This window comes from Manihot esculenta, chromosome 9 (assembly GCF_001659605.2).
Source record: "Manihot esculenta cultivar AM560-2 chromosome 9, M.esculenta_v8, whole genome shotgun sequence".
Taxonomy (NCBI): Eukaryota; Viridiplantae; Streptophyta; class Magnoliopsida; order Malpighiales; family Euphorbiaceae; genus Manihot; species Manihot esculenta.
The window spans coordinates 32,818,738-32,833,119 of NC_035169.2; the positions used below are offsets into that span (position 1 = coordinate 32,818,738).

General features: G+C 27.8%; 1 protein-coding gene across 3 annotated transcripts in view; it reads right to left on the reverse strand.

Annotated features, from left to right (window-relative positions):
• LOC110622581 (bark storage protein A) overlaps nt 1-14,382 on the reverse strand; it is an 88,521-nt gene that overhangs the window by 63,178 nt on the left and 10,961 nt on the right. The window contains exons 1-6 of one of the 3 annotated variants that reach the window (XM_021767139.2): nt 9,489-9,996; nt 9,317-9,387; nt 9,065-9,220; nt 8,797-8,979; nt 8,565-8,705; nt 8,191-8,473 (exon numbers count right to left, since the gene is read on the reverse strand). In XM_021767139.2, coding sequence (XP_021622831.1) covers nt 8,330-8,473; nt 8,565-8,705; nt 8,797-8,979; nt 9,065-9,220; nt 9,317-9,387; nt 9,489-9,741 — 948 coding nt within the window. In that variant the 5' untranslated portion in view covers nt 9,742-9,996 and the 3' untranslated portion in view covers nt 8,191-8,329. Of the gene's footprint in view, nt 1-8,190; nt 8,474-8,564; nt 8,706-8,796; nt 8,980-9,064; nt 9,221-9,316; nt 9,388-9,488; nt 10,025-14,382 lie in introns of those variants that run through there. The other 2 variants (XM_021767140.2, XM_043959621.1) reach the window with 2 other exon arrangements.

The following is a 14,382-nucleotide window of genomic DNA, read 5'->3' on the forward strand; positions in this document are numbered from 1 at the left end:
CGAGGAACCCAGAAGGCCCACAGAGTTAGAGTTATAGAGACTGCTCAGCAGTTGACAAAGGTGAGTGGAACAGAACTTTGTTTTTAAGTTAAAGAATGTTTTAGCATGATTCACGCATCATTAATGCCATAATATGTAGGAGGCTTTGCATTGCACTAGTATACACGAAGATGATGCATTGCATTATTATTTGTCTATGTGGATTGGACCGAGGCGACTCCAATAGCCCATAAGTCTGTCATTATTGTAAGTCCTGTGAGAGCTCCTTTGGGGCCGGGCATTTTACTTGGATAAGTCCTGTGAGAGCCCTTCGAGGGTCGGGCACCATGAGTAGATTAGTGAAAGACCTGTGTGAGCTCCTTTGGGGGCCGGGCACCGACAGAGGGAGTTTTGGGGTCATGTCCAATCCGAGTTGTGAAATGTTTGTGCTCTGACGCATGTCATGATAGCATGTTTTAAATGTTTTTATGGTTTCTGCTCACTGGGCTTTAGTAGCTTATCCCTCTCCCTAACCCCATGTTTTCAGGGCCTCAGAGAAGAGAAAGAGAAAGCAAGGGTAAAAGCATATGTAATAGCATAGAATAGTGGACATGATTTACAGTACAGAGTTTATGTAATGTATAGAAATGATGTAATAGCAAGTTATGTACTGAGTTATAGAATTGTGCTTAGCCCTAGTGTATGTTTATCCCTTTGCACATGATCATTTTATGTCTATGTTTTACGTTTGAGTTTTATGGATGAGATGATGTTATTCTGATGAGAGTTAGGCTTGGAGCATGGTAGTATAACCCATCTAGAGCATTGATGAGGACTCTAGTGAGGGGTTGCTATCTCTGTAGTTACTGTATGGTACCACAGCAGGTATCACTCTCTGAGTGCATACAGACAGAGCATGCATAGTCCAAGCTTAGTGTATGAGAAAAGTTTCAAAGTTTTATAGAAAAGAAAAGAGACAAGATTAGAAAAGCAAAGAAAGAAAAAAAAAAAAGAGAAAAGAGTAAGAGTTTTAAGCTTAGGTATGATCATGTATGGGATTTATCAGGTACACAGAGTTTACAATAGGCTTACTACGGGTCCCGGCGGCCTTAAGCAGATCTGGATCCTAGTGCCAGTGGCGGTCCGGTAAGCGGGCTGTTACACCCATGTTTGGCGGTGCGGCAGCAAAAGGAAGCCACTTTCGGAAGCCTAACATGCCCCCTAAACAGCCCCATGTTCGGCGGCCGAACCGAGGTTCTTCCCTCCTTGGTCTTTTCTTTCAAAACTTAATTTCTTTCTTATCAAAACCATAAAAACATGTAAAAACATTTTGAAAAATCTTTCCTTTACCCTTCTAGAGAGTTCCGACATCCGGGTTTTTCGGATTCCAACGGAGATTCCGCCGGAAAGTTAGAATTCTGATGTCGGGGTCTAGCCGGGTATTACACTAATTAATTTTATAAAAGTTCAGGGAGTTCTCTTTTATTCTCTTTTGGACAGTTTAAAGGCCATTTTCATTAAATTATCTTTTTACACTATTTTCTGTAAAATTAGGTAGAAAATGTGTAATTTAACATTAATAACAACATGAAAAATGAGACTAATTTTGGCTTGATCAGGCGGCCACAGGATTGGCGACTGGCTGGGGGTATGCGAATGCAGCGGGTTGGTGGATTCTCTGGTGCAGGGTCAACTGTCCGATCATCTCCCTCAATTCTGCCAAAGATGCCTCAATCGCAGCAAGTCGCGCCTCTTGATTATCTGCTATGGTCGAACTTTGCTCTGATACCAATCTGATAAAAGGCTATTTAGATTCCGTCAGAAGTTTTAACAGTATCATTTGGCTAAGACGATATAAGAGAAAAGATAGGTTAGAAGCAAATTGTTAATCTATAAATACCTTTGGCATTTTATTAATTGAGAGACTAAATGATATTTATATTAATTACTGAAAGACTATATAATTTTAAGTATTATAACAGAGTGATTATATAGTTAATATTTATAAAATTGACAACAATTAAAATAGAAGCAACAAAATTCTTATTGTAAACAACTCCAACTAGATTGCGAAACTTATTTAAAAATGAAAAGATGAAAATGGTTCTCCTTGGCAAGCACATGAGTTTGGTTTCAGTGAGGTTAGTGTTTTTTTTTTTTTTTTTTTTTTTTTTTTTTTTTTTTTTTTAATTTGAGATTTAGTTAAATAGGAATCATAAAAAAAAAAAAAGAATAATCCAATCATTTCACACTTCAATAGTTTTTAAATTGAATGGAGAGACGGTTTAATTAATTACTTGTAATGTAATATTGAAAACGACTTAATGTATTTCTCTCCGTTTAGTTAATTACTTCTAATGTAATATAAAAGGCGACTTAATATATTTTTAAAAACGTTAAATTAATTAATAAATTTTATTAAAATTAAGAGACTAAATAATTTTTTTTTTAATTTGTAATGTTTTCGGAGTATCTTTGAATGCTTTGCTTAAGAGATTTTGTTGATTTTTTTGACATTACATATATTATTGAAAAAAAATAATTAATTATTTTTTTAAAAAATAATCTTATGACATTACATATTTTTATGTAAAAATGTTATGTTTTTGTTATTTGATGTAAATTAATTATTTTAATTATTTTAAAGGTGCTATTTGTTAAAAAAATGCTTATCTTAATTTAATGCTAATTTGTCATTTTCGTTATTTTATGTAAAGCTATTTATTTTATGATTTTAGGAGTATTATTATTTTTTGCAGGTTTTTTAAAAATGATATCTGATAATAATTAGTAGGAGTGTCTTTTTTGTACTTAAATGTAACTAATTTTACTTAGGAATAATTACAAAAATAAAATAAAATTTATATTTTAATTTATAATAAAAAGACTACTCCAGTTATAAAAAAAAAAAAATAAAGACTACTTTTACTTTGTTAGTAAAGGAAACTTTTTCCTTACGCCCATCAAATATAAATTATTTGATATTTAATGAAATTTATATTTTAGTATTTATACTTTTAAATTTATTCTTTCATGTTTTATTTGATTAATAAAATAATCTCTTAATTTAAAGATTATATTTTAAATTAAAATTAATCTCAATATTTTTTAAATTAGTTACTAAATATTATAATTATTAATAAATCTTTATATTTACATCTTAATCTCTCTATTTATAAATTTTAATATTTTGTATGTAAAAAATAAGTAAAAATTATTTAAAAAAGAAATTATTAAAAAGAAATGTAATTTATATTTTATATATTTTAATATCTTATATTTCAATATTTAATATATTTTATAAAATTTTCAAAATTAAAATGTTATTTATTTTAATTAACAACTATTTTTAATTAATTTTTAAATATCTTCGTAACATTTATTAATAGTGTTAAAAAAATATACTTTGTTAATGGAGTGACGGGTATCGAAATTATCAAAAATAAATTTCTGTTTTAAAATAAAATTTATGATAATGGTAAGTAGAGTCGATCCCACGGAAACCGGTAAATAGATTAATTTTATTGAATGAGAAAATAAAATAAAATAAACAAAATAAAATAAAATGGGGTTTTAAATATAAAGGAATAAATAAATTTAATTTAAAATAAGAATCGATTTAAATTTAAAAGGGAGAGTCAATATGAGACCCATTCAGTTAAAAGAATAATTTTAGTTACAGTTTTTATGACTTGATCACAGATACAAAATAATCTCAATTTAATTAATAAACCAGTTATAAATATCGAAAACGTTTCAGGTATCCAATCCTTTCTTAATTTTAAACTAGTTAAGAGACGCTTGTTAATTAACTCTAACTCTTAGATAACCGTAAGAGACGCTCCTAGAATTTAATCCAATTATTGCATTAAGAATTAAAAAGACCTGATTCTAACTAACAAACGCGAGACGTTCGGTTCATTTAAGTTAGATTATACTATTTCTTAGGAATGCCTTACGCAACCTATTTTATTACCTATTTCAGTTTAGTTAAACAATTACGGATTTAACTAACCTGAATAACAGTCTACCATTCTATCAATTGAGTAATGGCGCCTTAGTGCAACAACCCACATAATGATATTAAGCAATAAGCACAGGAATAATATAAATACCAATAATTGAGAAAACTATAAAATCACATAAATCTCACAACCCGTTCATGACTAAAATTAGAAGATAAAAGATAAGATGATATATCAGATACATCAGAATGCTTCCTTTTTATAGTGCTAAGAGTTTTAACCCAAATACAAGTATTTAAAATCAAAATTGAGTACAGTTTAGCAGATATCTGTTTAGTTTTTGGATTTGAAACTTGCTTTGTTCGTTAAGTATCTTTGTGACCATAATGCAGTCCATAACACAGCTCGTATAGAGTATCTTTTATGAATTTGATTGTGGTCACCTTTTATCTCAGAATGTAAATTTCAAGTTGGATTTTTCTTATTATTCTCCAATCCTATCAAGATAATGAAATTTAAACAAATCAGTCTATTTTAAACAAAATCAAACTCAATATCTAAATATTTTATAATATTGAAGTCGCATAATTGTGCATATTATCATGGAGTACTAAAAGCATATGGTTTTTTTATAACGAATTGAATTATAAAATTTTATTTGAAAACAAAAGCGTTAAAATTTAAATTGTAATTTGATTCAAAAAAAAAATTAAATTGTAATTTTTTTAAGTATTTTAATTCTTTTGTTATAAAATTATAATTTTTTTCAGATATAGTACGAAAAAGTAGCAAATATTTAAAAAATATATTGTTGTTTTTTTATGCGGAATTGTCAATATTATGATATTACATGATTTTTTAAAAAATTTTGTGTTTGTGTAAATTAGTGATTTTTGTTATTTTCTATAAATTGTTTTTTCAAATTATTTTATGTAAATTAATTGGAACATAAATTATTTTATAAACATTTGTTATTTTTGTTATCTATGTAAAATAATTTTATGATATTCCATAGTTTTATAAAGTTTTTTGCTTTATGTAAATTAATTACTTTAAGTATTTTATGTAAAGTTGGTATTTTTGTTATTGTTTTATACAATTTTTATTATCTTATTTTATGTTAAATAATCATTTTTGTAATTTTTTTTTTTGTAAACTTGTAATTTGTTAGATATCACACACTTCATTATCATTTGCAAGGAAGCCAAACTTCAAATCCAAGTAGAGAAAAAGAGATAAAGCTGTTATGAACCATCCAGCTTACCTTCACTACAAATCTATGCTCACAAAGCATAATACAAGCTTAGAAGGAGGGCTCAAACACCATTCATCAAACGTAAAATTATATCGTACTACTGTTCATAAATTAATAAAAAAAATATATGTTTTATAAGTAAATGATTGTATTTTAAAAAAAATTATAATTAACTAATAAATTTTTTTAAATAAATATTTTGACATGGGGCTTCGGTATTTTTTAGCAGGCGATGTAGGACAGTAATTTACTCATCAGCGTCATAGATGGATGCATGCACCTCTAATACTTTGGCTTGCTTATTTTTCTTAAGGGTTCATCTCCTATGGCTTCCTATGCCTTGGTAAGCTTCGATCGTATGGCCTTTTAGGCCATTATTATGAGAGTTTTTCGTACTAGCATGTGAATTAACTTTTTCTCCGATAATTGGTAGTTCTTCTAAAGATAAGTCGCGTCGTATTTTTATTTTTTATTTGAGTCGACTTGAGTCTTGAAAAATCTAGAGTGCTAATTAGCTTCTTGAACTTTTCTTGTGGGGTTGGTAATCCTTTTAGTTAGCTTTCTTAGCATCGACTTGTTTAATTTATTTAGTTATGTATTTTATTGTAAGTTCAGGGTCTTAGGAGAAAAAAAAAATTAAGACTTATTTACAGATGCTCTCCGTCCATTGGATGATTGAAGCCGGTGAACTGGAGTTGACCTTCTCTTATATTGATTTGATTTGAGTTTCTACCAACATTAAAATAATAATTAAAAAAAATATGATGTTAAGATTATTCAAACAAACAATAAAACTATAATTAACAGCATTGATTGTGATTAACTTACAGGAAATTAGGAGCATATTTTAAGATTCATAATTAATTATTATACAAAAATTTTGCAGTAGGACCGAATTTTATAAAGTTTCAATTCGTTTATTATATCACAAACATATTATTTCAATCGGCAATCATAGTCTCTCTCTTATCTCCCGAAACCTATTTATTTTATTGGCATTATTTTATTGGCAATGATTAGAAATGCAATTCAACCGAATTTTATAAAGTTTCAATTCGTTTATTAAAAAATTTTAAAAGTTTAAGTTTCAACTCAATTTGAACTCTAATATTTAGCTCGATCTCGACTTAAAAATTAAATATTATAATTGAACTCGACTCGTAAAAAATTCGTTTAAACTAATAACGAAGTTAATTTAAGATCGAATTTAAAAGTTGGATTAAAAACTCGTTAATAAAATTTAATTAATTTAAATTTTTAAATATTAAATTTTTAAAATAAAAAGTTAAAAGAGACTTTAATAAAATCAAATATAATTTAATTAAAATTCATTGTAATCAAATTTTTAATTTAAAATACAATAATAAGTGAAATCTTTATTTATAATATCAAATATTATTTATTATTAAAATACTAATTATAAAACTTTTAATTAATTATACAAAATATATTTAATATAAAATCAACTGTACAATATCAAATTTAATAATTATTTATTTAAATATTTATGTTATATGAAAAATTGTTGAAGTATATATAATAAATATATAAATCAATATAGCTAAACAGATGAGGAAGAGAGAGGTAGTTTTTATTTAAATTACATAATTTTAATTAAATTTATATAATTTTATTGTTAGCGTCAATGGATATTTTTATATAAAATTTATTAATATATTATTATTAATTATTCATATATTATCATTATTTTTTTATTCAAATATATGATTTGTATTAAATTATTTTATATATTGTATAAAAATATTATACATAATATAAATATAAAATATTACATAAAATAAATATATTAATATAAGTATAATCAATTTAAATTATATAATTTTTTATATATAATATACTCAAATTTTATATGGAATCTTATTAGATTTATATTTAAATTATATTAAAATTTTAATTTATAAAATTAAGTGAATAATATTAAATAAGTAAATAATCATATAAATACATATATAAACCTGTGAAAATAATAATAATAATTTATCAAAAGATTTAATAGTTTAAAAAGAGTGTCTATTAAGAAAGATATGTAATGAAAAATAAATATATAAACTAATAATATAGTTAAATAATTAAGGGATAGAGATATATAAATTAATAATATATATGGTAAATAGATTAAGCGGCTAAAAAATATGTAATTAATTTATCTAAATCAAATCGAGCCGAATCTCTTAACGAACCTGCTCGACGAGCATCTTAACGAATCTGTCCACAAATCTCTTAACGAGTCTGTTCACGAGTTTTTTAACGAGTCTGCTCACGAATGTCTTAACGAATTAGCTTGCGAGCATCTTAATGAGCCAGCTCGCGAATCTTAACGAGCGAATACTACTGAGCTCAAGTTTGACTTGTTTAATAAACGAGTCTAAAAATTAAATTCGAGCTCAACCCATTTAGAAATCGAATTGAGTCCGATCGAGTTTTTATCAAGTCAAATATCAAATAATTCACTAATAATTTGGTTCGTTTACAATTTTAGCAAGTACTCCTTTTCTATATTAAAAGGCAATGGGATTGAATCTAGCTAGTATTATTGTAGAATTTAATCAACATATATAGTATAGCAACATATGTTTTGTAAGATTCAAATATTTTGGATATAGATTCAAATTTAAAATCTCTTTAACTCTTCTATTATTTCAATAATAATAAATTAAAATTTATTTACTATAATTAACTTTGACTAGGATTCAAACTCAAGATGCTTTAAAGAAAAAATACTGCACCAACGAGTAAAAGTATGTTAGTAGTTTTTTTTATTACTCCTGTTCGTACATTTATCCGTTTTTAATTTTTATGAGAATTAAAAAATAATTAAATTATCTAAAATATATCAATGCTCAATTTAATTAATTTAATCTTTCTCATTTAGCCTCCATTTATTTTAAAAAAATATTAATATTGGCCTTGAATCCATTTACTTCACTGATAAACTATTTTTTTAAAAAAAATTAATAATTGAAATTTGAATGGAAAATATTAATATTGTTATTTATTTATAGCAGTAGACTATTATAAAATCCAAATGAGTACGTAGACGATATTAGCTAGCTTATATAGTACTCAAAGGACAAGCTTATTTAATATTTTTGAGTGATCATCACAAGAATTAAGAAGAAGCCCGAGAAACACTAATCATATAAATGAAGCGGTCCACCACTTTCATTGCATTTGCAGCAGCCATATCTCTGAAATATGGTCCGTCCGAAACTCCAAGCACCACAAGAAGTCGCAGATTGTTTGCATAAGCTCCCTGCATTAATTAATTAATTAATTTTCATTTTTCCACTACTTAATTCAATCTGAGATAGCTTTTTATAGTGATCGTTTAAATTTTCACTAACCAATGCCCCAGTAATGCTAGTTGTATCCGAAATTGAGGCACCAAAAATCAAGTTAAGAAAGCGTCTGTAAAATTTTTCATTGTCCAAGTGCACATCTGCGCTGGCGAGCTTCAATCCATGAAAAACTTCAACTGAGTCTACCTGCAGCATATATATAAAATGGATTTTATATATATTTGTTTGCTGGGAAATTTCAATGAAAATTTCAAAACTACAAGATGCATGAACAAACCTGAATCCTAGATGCAACTTGGAGCCATTCTGCAGTAACAGGAATCCAAAAACTTTCATTTACTTTCCCATCAATGTAAATCTGTGATTTTTCATACTTTACGCTTCCAAGCAAATTGTCCCCAGTCTCTGGAAAATTGAAGTCTCCGAACTTGAGCGGACCTTCCTCTGTTGCTTGGAATGGCTACACAATAAATACATATACAAATGAAGAAACTCAGCATGCTAAGTGAGAAGACTTGATTTGACGTTTATATATATGTAAATACCTGCCATGTCCAAACTCCAGTGGAACCAATCAGGCTGGGTATAACAACACTGCCGACTCTCAATGAGTCACTAAGGGCAAGACCAAGCCCAAGAAGGATAACTCCTCCAAGCTTAAAGTTATCAGCCATGATTTGCAATGTTATGCCCAAGTTTGCCTAATTCATTGCATATTAAAATTTCAATACATGCATGCATGTACGTAATTGATAAAATATAAATACAAAATTTTAATGAAATATATATGTATATACCGCTGGTCTACCGGCACTTCTTACGTAGACAATATCGGCTCCATGAATCTTTCCAAGCACGAATGTTCTTCCTGAGAAATGGACAAAAAAATCACGTCACAGAGTTGTAAATTTTTGGAGGAAACTAGGAAGGTTTTGTAAGAATAGTTTGAAGCAGAGGTTAATTAATTACCCAACAATTCAACAGATGAATTAACATGGAAGATGCCAGACTCATTAAGTGCCTTCTCACAGCAAATGGCAGTCACAATTAAACCTATAGCTCGTGGGTCTTCACTACTGGACTTCTGGACAGTCCCTCGCAGAGGTTCTTTCACATTAAGTTGCATGGTGGGCGACGCCATAGCTAGCAGCCCAACCACCACCACCACCACCACTGCCATTTTAACCGCCCACCTCTCTCGTTGTAGTACTGCCACACCCATTGGTTTTCTCCCTGCTGGAAAGATAGGTGCAAGTAACAAGTGAACAAGGAGAGGCAATTAAATTAGTAAAGAACAATGGGTTGCCTGGAGTGTCGTTATCTCAGGCAGCTTTTATATGGAAATACAGATATTCACTGCTTGATCTTACAGGAGGTTGTTTTTGAAACTTCACTGAAAGTTGATAAATTGTATTATTTATAAAGGAAGGTTAATAATATCATTTGTGAAAGAAATAAAAATGAGGTAGTTGGTGGAGTTTACCATATAATGAGAATTGTAATGTTGATTTCTAATTATTTTTATAAATTAAAAAAATAAGGTTGGTTTTCCATATATAGACTCTGAGAATATTAGTTGATGACTTTTACGTTTGTAGAAATTATATTGATTTTGTATTGACTGTTAGCAACAACTAATTATTGGAGTTTCTGTCAATTTAGACTAGGCGAGCTTTCTCATTACATTTCAGTCTAAGACATAAGTATTTTTGACCTAATCAAAGATGGTGCAAAATTATAGAAATGTCACCATCTTGATCGAGCCAATGAGTGATGATCAAATAATTCTTTTTTCATGGGTGAGGTATGAGTTATATCATATAGATTCTAAATCAAATCGTGTGGGAAGAGGGAGGAATATGTGCCGCAGCTGAATATTTTGAAATAAAAGAGAGTATAATTTTTTATTTTAAATATTTTTTTAATATTTTAGATAGATTAGCGATAATTTTTTAAAAGCTCATTGCTAACATATTTTTATTATAATATACGTTGCTTACTAATGTTACTGTAATATTTTTTTTAAACATAAATACATCGTTAAATCCGTCACATATATTTATTTTAGCGCAACAGCAAAAAAACAACAATTTTTTTTAGAACTTATATTATCTTTGGTTTTGCTATTTTTCTCCCATTTTTTAACACTCTCAACAAGCAACTTTCACGACAATTCTTTTTCTTTATAATAATTAATTTAAATTTTGTAAATAAAATTTATGCTAAGTATTTATTGTTTACTTATTTTTATGTAAAGTTGTTATTTTTGTTGGTCCATGTAAAAAGAACTTATGATATTACATATGTTTTAAATTTTTTTATGTAAAAATGCTATTTTTTGTTATTTCATGTAAACTAATTATTTTCTTTATTTTATGTAAAGCTGTTTATTTTATGATTTTAGGAGTACTATTACTTCTTCTTTTTCCAATTTATGTAAAATTGCAAGATATTTAATTTTAAATGTCCATTGAATATTAATAAAACTTTTTTTTTAAATTTTTTAAATATGATATCTTATACTTCTTTTATCTTATAATTTTTATTTATTTTTTTATTATATCAAAATTATTGTCTATTTTTCTTTTTTAAATATAATAACATATAAATTTACTATTATAATTTTATTTAATTTTTTTTATTTTTAAGAAATTTTTAAAATATCTTTTAATATTTAATAAAATTTAATGTATTTAAAATGAGTATAATTAAAACTTTAATAAAAAATTGTATTTTTTAATATATATAAAAAATAAAAAGAATAAAAATTATAGAATTGAAGGAGTAATAATTAGAGTGGGAATACTATTTAAATATATTTTTAATTAATTTTATTTAAAGTATCTTAATTTTTTTGTTATAACATTATAAGTTTTTTAGATATATCAAATAACTTGGTTGCAATTATAGCGTGTATGCAAATATTTAAAAAGTATAATATGTTTTGATAATAAAGATTATTATTTTGCACAAAATTATAATTTATTTATTTTATTTTATTTAAATTTATTGTTTTTTTATGCAGAATTATTAATTTTATGCTATTACATAATTTTGTCAAATTTATTATTTTATGATAATAAAATATTTTAATTATTTTATACACATTTGTTGCTTCTTATCTATCTAAAACAATTTTATGATATTCCATAATTTTATAAAATTTTTTGTTTTATGTAAAATTAAATACTTTAATTATTTTATGTAAAGTTGGTATTTTTGTTATTGTTTTATACATTTTTTGATTATCTTATTTTATGTTCATTAATCATTTTTGTTATTTTATGTAAAATTGTACTTTGGTGGATATATGTATAACACTTCATTGTTATCTATCTATTTATCTCTCTCATTATATATATATATAACAAAGAGAAAATTTAAGCCTTTCTCTCTATGTTCAACATTTTTTTTTAAATATTTTTTTATTTTAATTAATTAATTTCAATTTAATATTTAGTATATAATATAATAATTGACAATATTTTATAATGTAATCTAATCTAAAATTATGATAAAATTTAAATTTAAAATTTTTACATTTATTTATATTTTTGATTGGCCAACTATATATTGCTAACTAATGCAATGAATTATACCTTCATTGAATCTCTTGGTAAAACAATATATTGTTAATTAATACAATTAAATTTGTAATTATTTAATTGAATTAATAACAAGTAACAATTAATATATTAGTTTGTGTTAAAAAATTAGTAAATTTGATTTAAATAAAATACGTGTTTTTATGGATTAAATTCAGGTTCTTTTCTCTTAATGCGGATGACTAATTAAATCTACATGCGTGTTGTGTTTGTTAATTAACTAGAAATTAATTTAAGCACGAAGCATATTAATTTATTCAAAAGAAAGAATTGGTGGGATTCGCGTGTTTAACCACTATAATTAAATAATAGATAATAACATGAATTATTTTTCTAACCAATGATCAACTGCAAAATAACTCATTTGATTACCTTCAGCTAAAATTTTAATTAATTTACTTGTTTCTCAATTTTCAATTGCATTATTTATTATTTTTCTTGACTTGCCCAAAGCAAAACGACTCTTTTAAAAAAACTCTCTTTCTTCTCACTTTTTATATTAAACTACTTTTTTATTTCAAATTGGTCATCTAAATTAAATAGGATTAAGGAATCTGACCCCACTTACCCTATCTATAAGTTTTTATCATTCAAGAAAAGGGAAGGAAATTTTAAATTGACGAATTCGACACTTGTCAAATTTTAGCGCCATTACTGGGGATCTTTAACAATTTATTTTTGTTTTTATGACCAGATCTGAGAGTAACATAATTCAATTTGATGCAGAAATCGAGAAGACTACAAAAAGGTTGAGAAAAGCAACCAAATTGCAAAAATAGGTCAAATTGGGAGCCTCTCAACCATATGCCCGATCCTCTTTGCGCACCGAAAAGACATCATCTTTAACACCAACTGAGCCTCTAATTGACACAAATGCACCCTTGAAATTGCAAACATGTATGATTCATATATTACCAAAATTCCAAGGCATGGAGAATGAAGACCCCATCGTCATCTAAAGGAGTTTTATATGGTTTGTTCAAGTATGAGGCTACAAGGTATAACTGACGAACAAATAAGATTGATAGCTTTTCCTTTCGCTTTAATTGAATCCGCTAAGAATTGGCTATACTATTTGCCCCCAGGTTCAATCATCACTTAGGTGCAAATTAGAGACTTATTCTTAGAAAGATTTTTTCCAGTGACCAAAGCATCATCTATAAGAAAGGAAATAAGTGGAATCAAACAAAGAAAATTGAAATTTTACATGAATATTGAGAAAGATATAAGAAATTAATTGCTAGTTGTCCAAAATATAGAATCACTCCAAAACAGCTTAACATTCACTTCTATAAATAACTTTTGCCATTAGAACAAAGAATAATAGATGGTGCTAGTGGAGGAGCCATTGCGAAAATAGAACCTGAAGAAAGTAAAACTTTAATCTCCAAATTAGAAGCCAATTCTAGACAGTATAGCCAAGAACAGGACATTTCAAGAAATACCAATGAGGTAAGTATTGCATCTTTAGATTTTAAAATTTCACAACTAACAGCTGCAATTCAATAATTGGTTGCAGGGAATAATGTACAAAAACTTGTGGTATTTGCACACAAGCCGACTGATAATTTGAGATCCAGAAAGTAGGGTTTTACAGGGGTTTTGTGAACTTAGAAAAAGCTTAGCCTTAGAGGATAGTATTTCCTCCCTTTTATACTCTTTCTTCCCCTTCACGCGAAATGGCCTCTCCGCTATAGGACCACCTACTCCTTGGCACAGGTCCATACGTAGGGATAACCCCATGCCCCTCCCTGTGTCAGACAAGCATTTAATTCCCTTCGGCGTGTGGGTGGACAGGGCTGCGAAATGACTGGACCCGCAGTCGTTTCTTCTTGTGATCGGGTTTGAGGGAGAAGGACCGAAACCTAGGAAAGGGCTGGCTTTAAGGCTGGAATGGGCCGGACCGGTCTAATTGAGTGACTTAAATAGGAGTCCGATCAGGAGGATAAACGGGTTGGGCTTGGCTTATTCGGGGGCTTAGGAGCCTCATGATTTTGGGCCGCTACTATCGGCCCGGCCCCGTAATGGGATGGAGAAATCCAGCGGTCATCACCGACCATCCCACAGATATGTGTCCTATCCTTCAGGAAGGAGAGCAACAGGTAAATGCCATTGGAGGGTTTAATGAATAGCAAAGGAAGTATAACCCATTTTCAAGCACTTACAATTCGGGATGGAGAGATCATCCAAACCTTAGCTATGAGAATAGACAACAGAACTTCCAGCCAAGAGCAAACTATCAAGCTGCAAAATCAGGT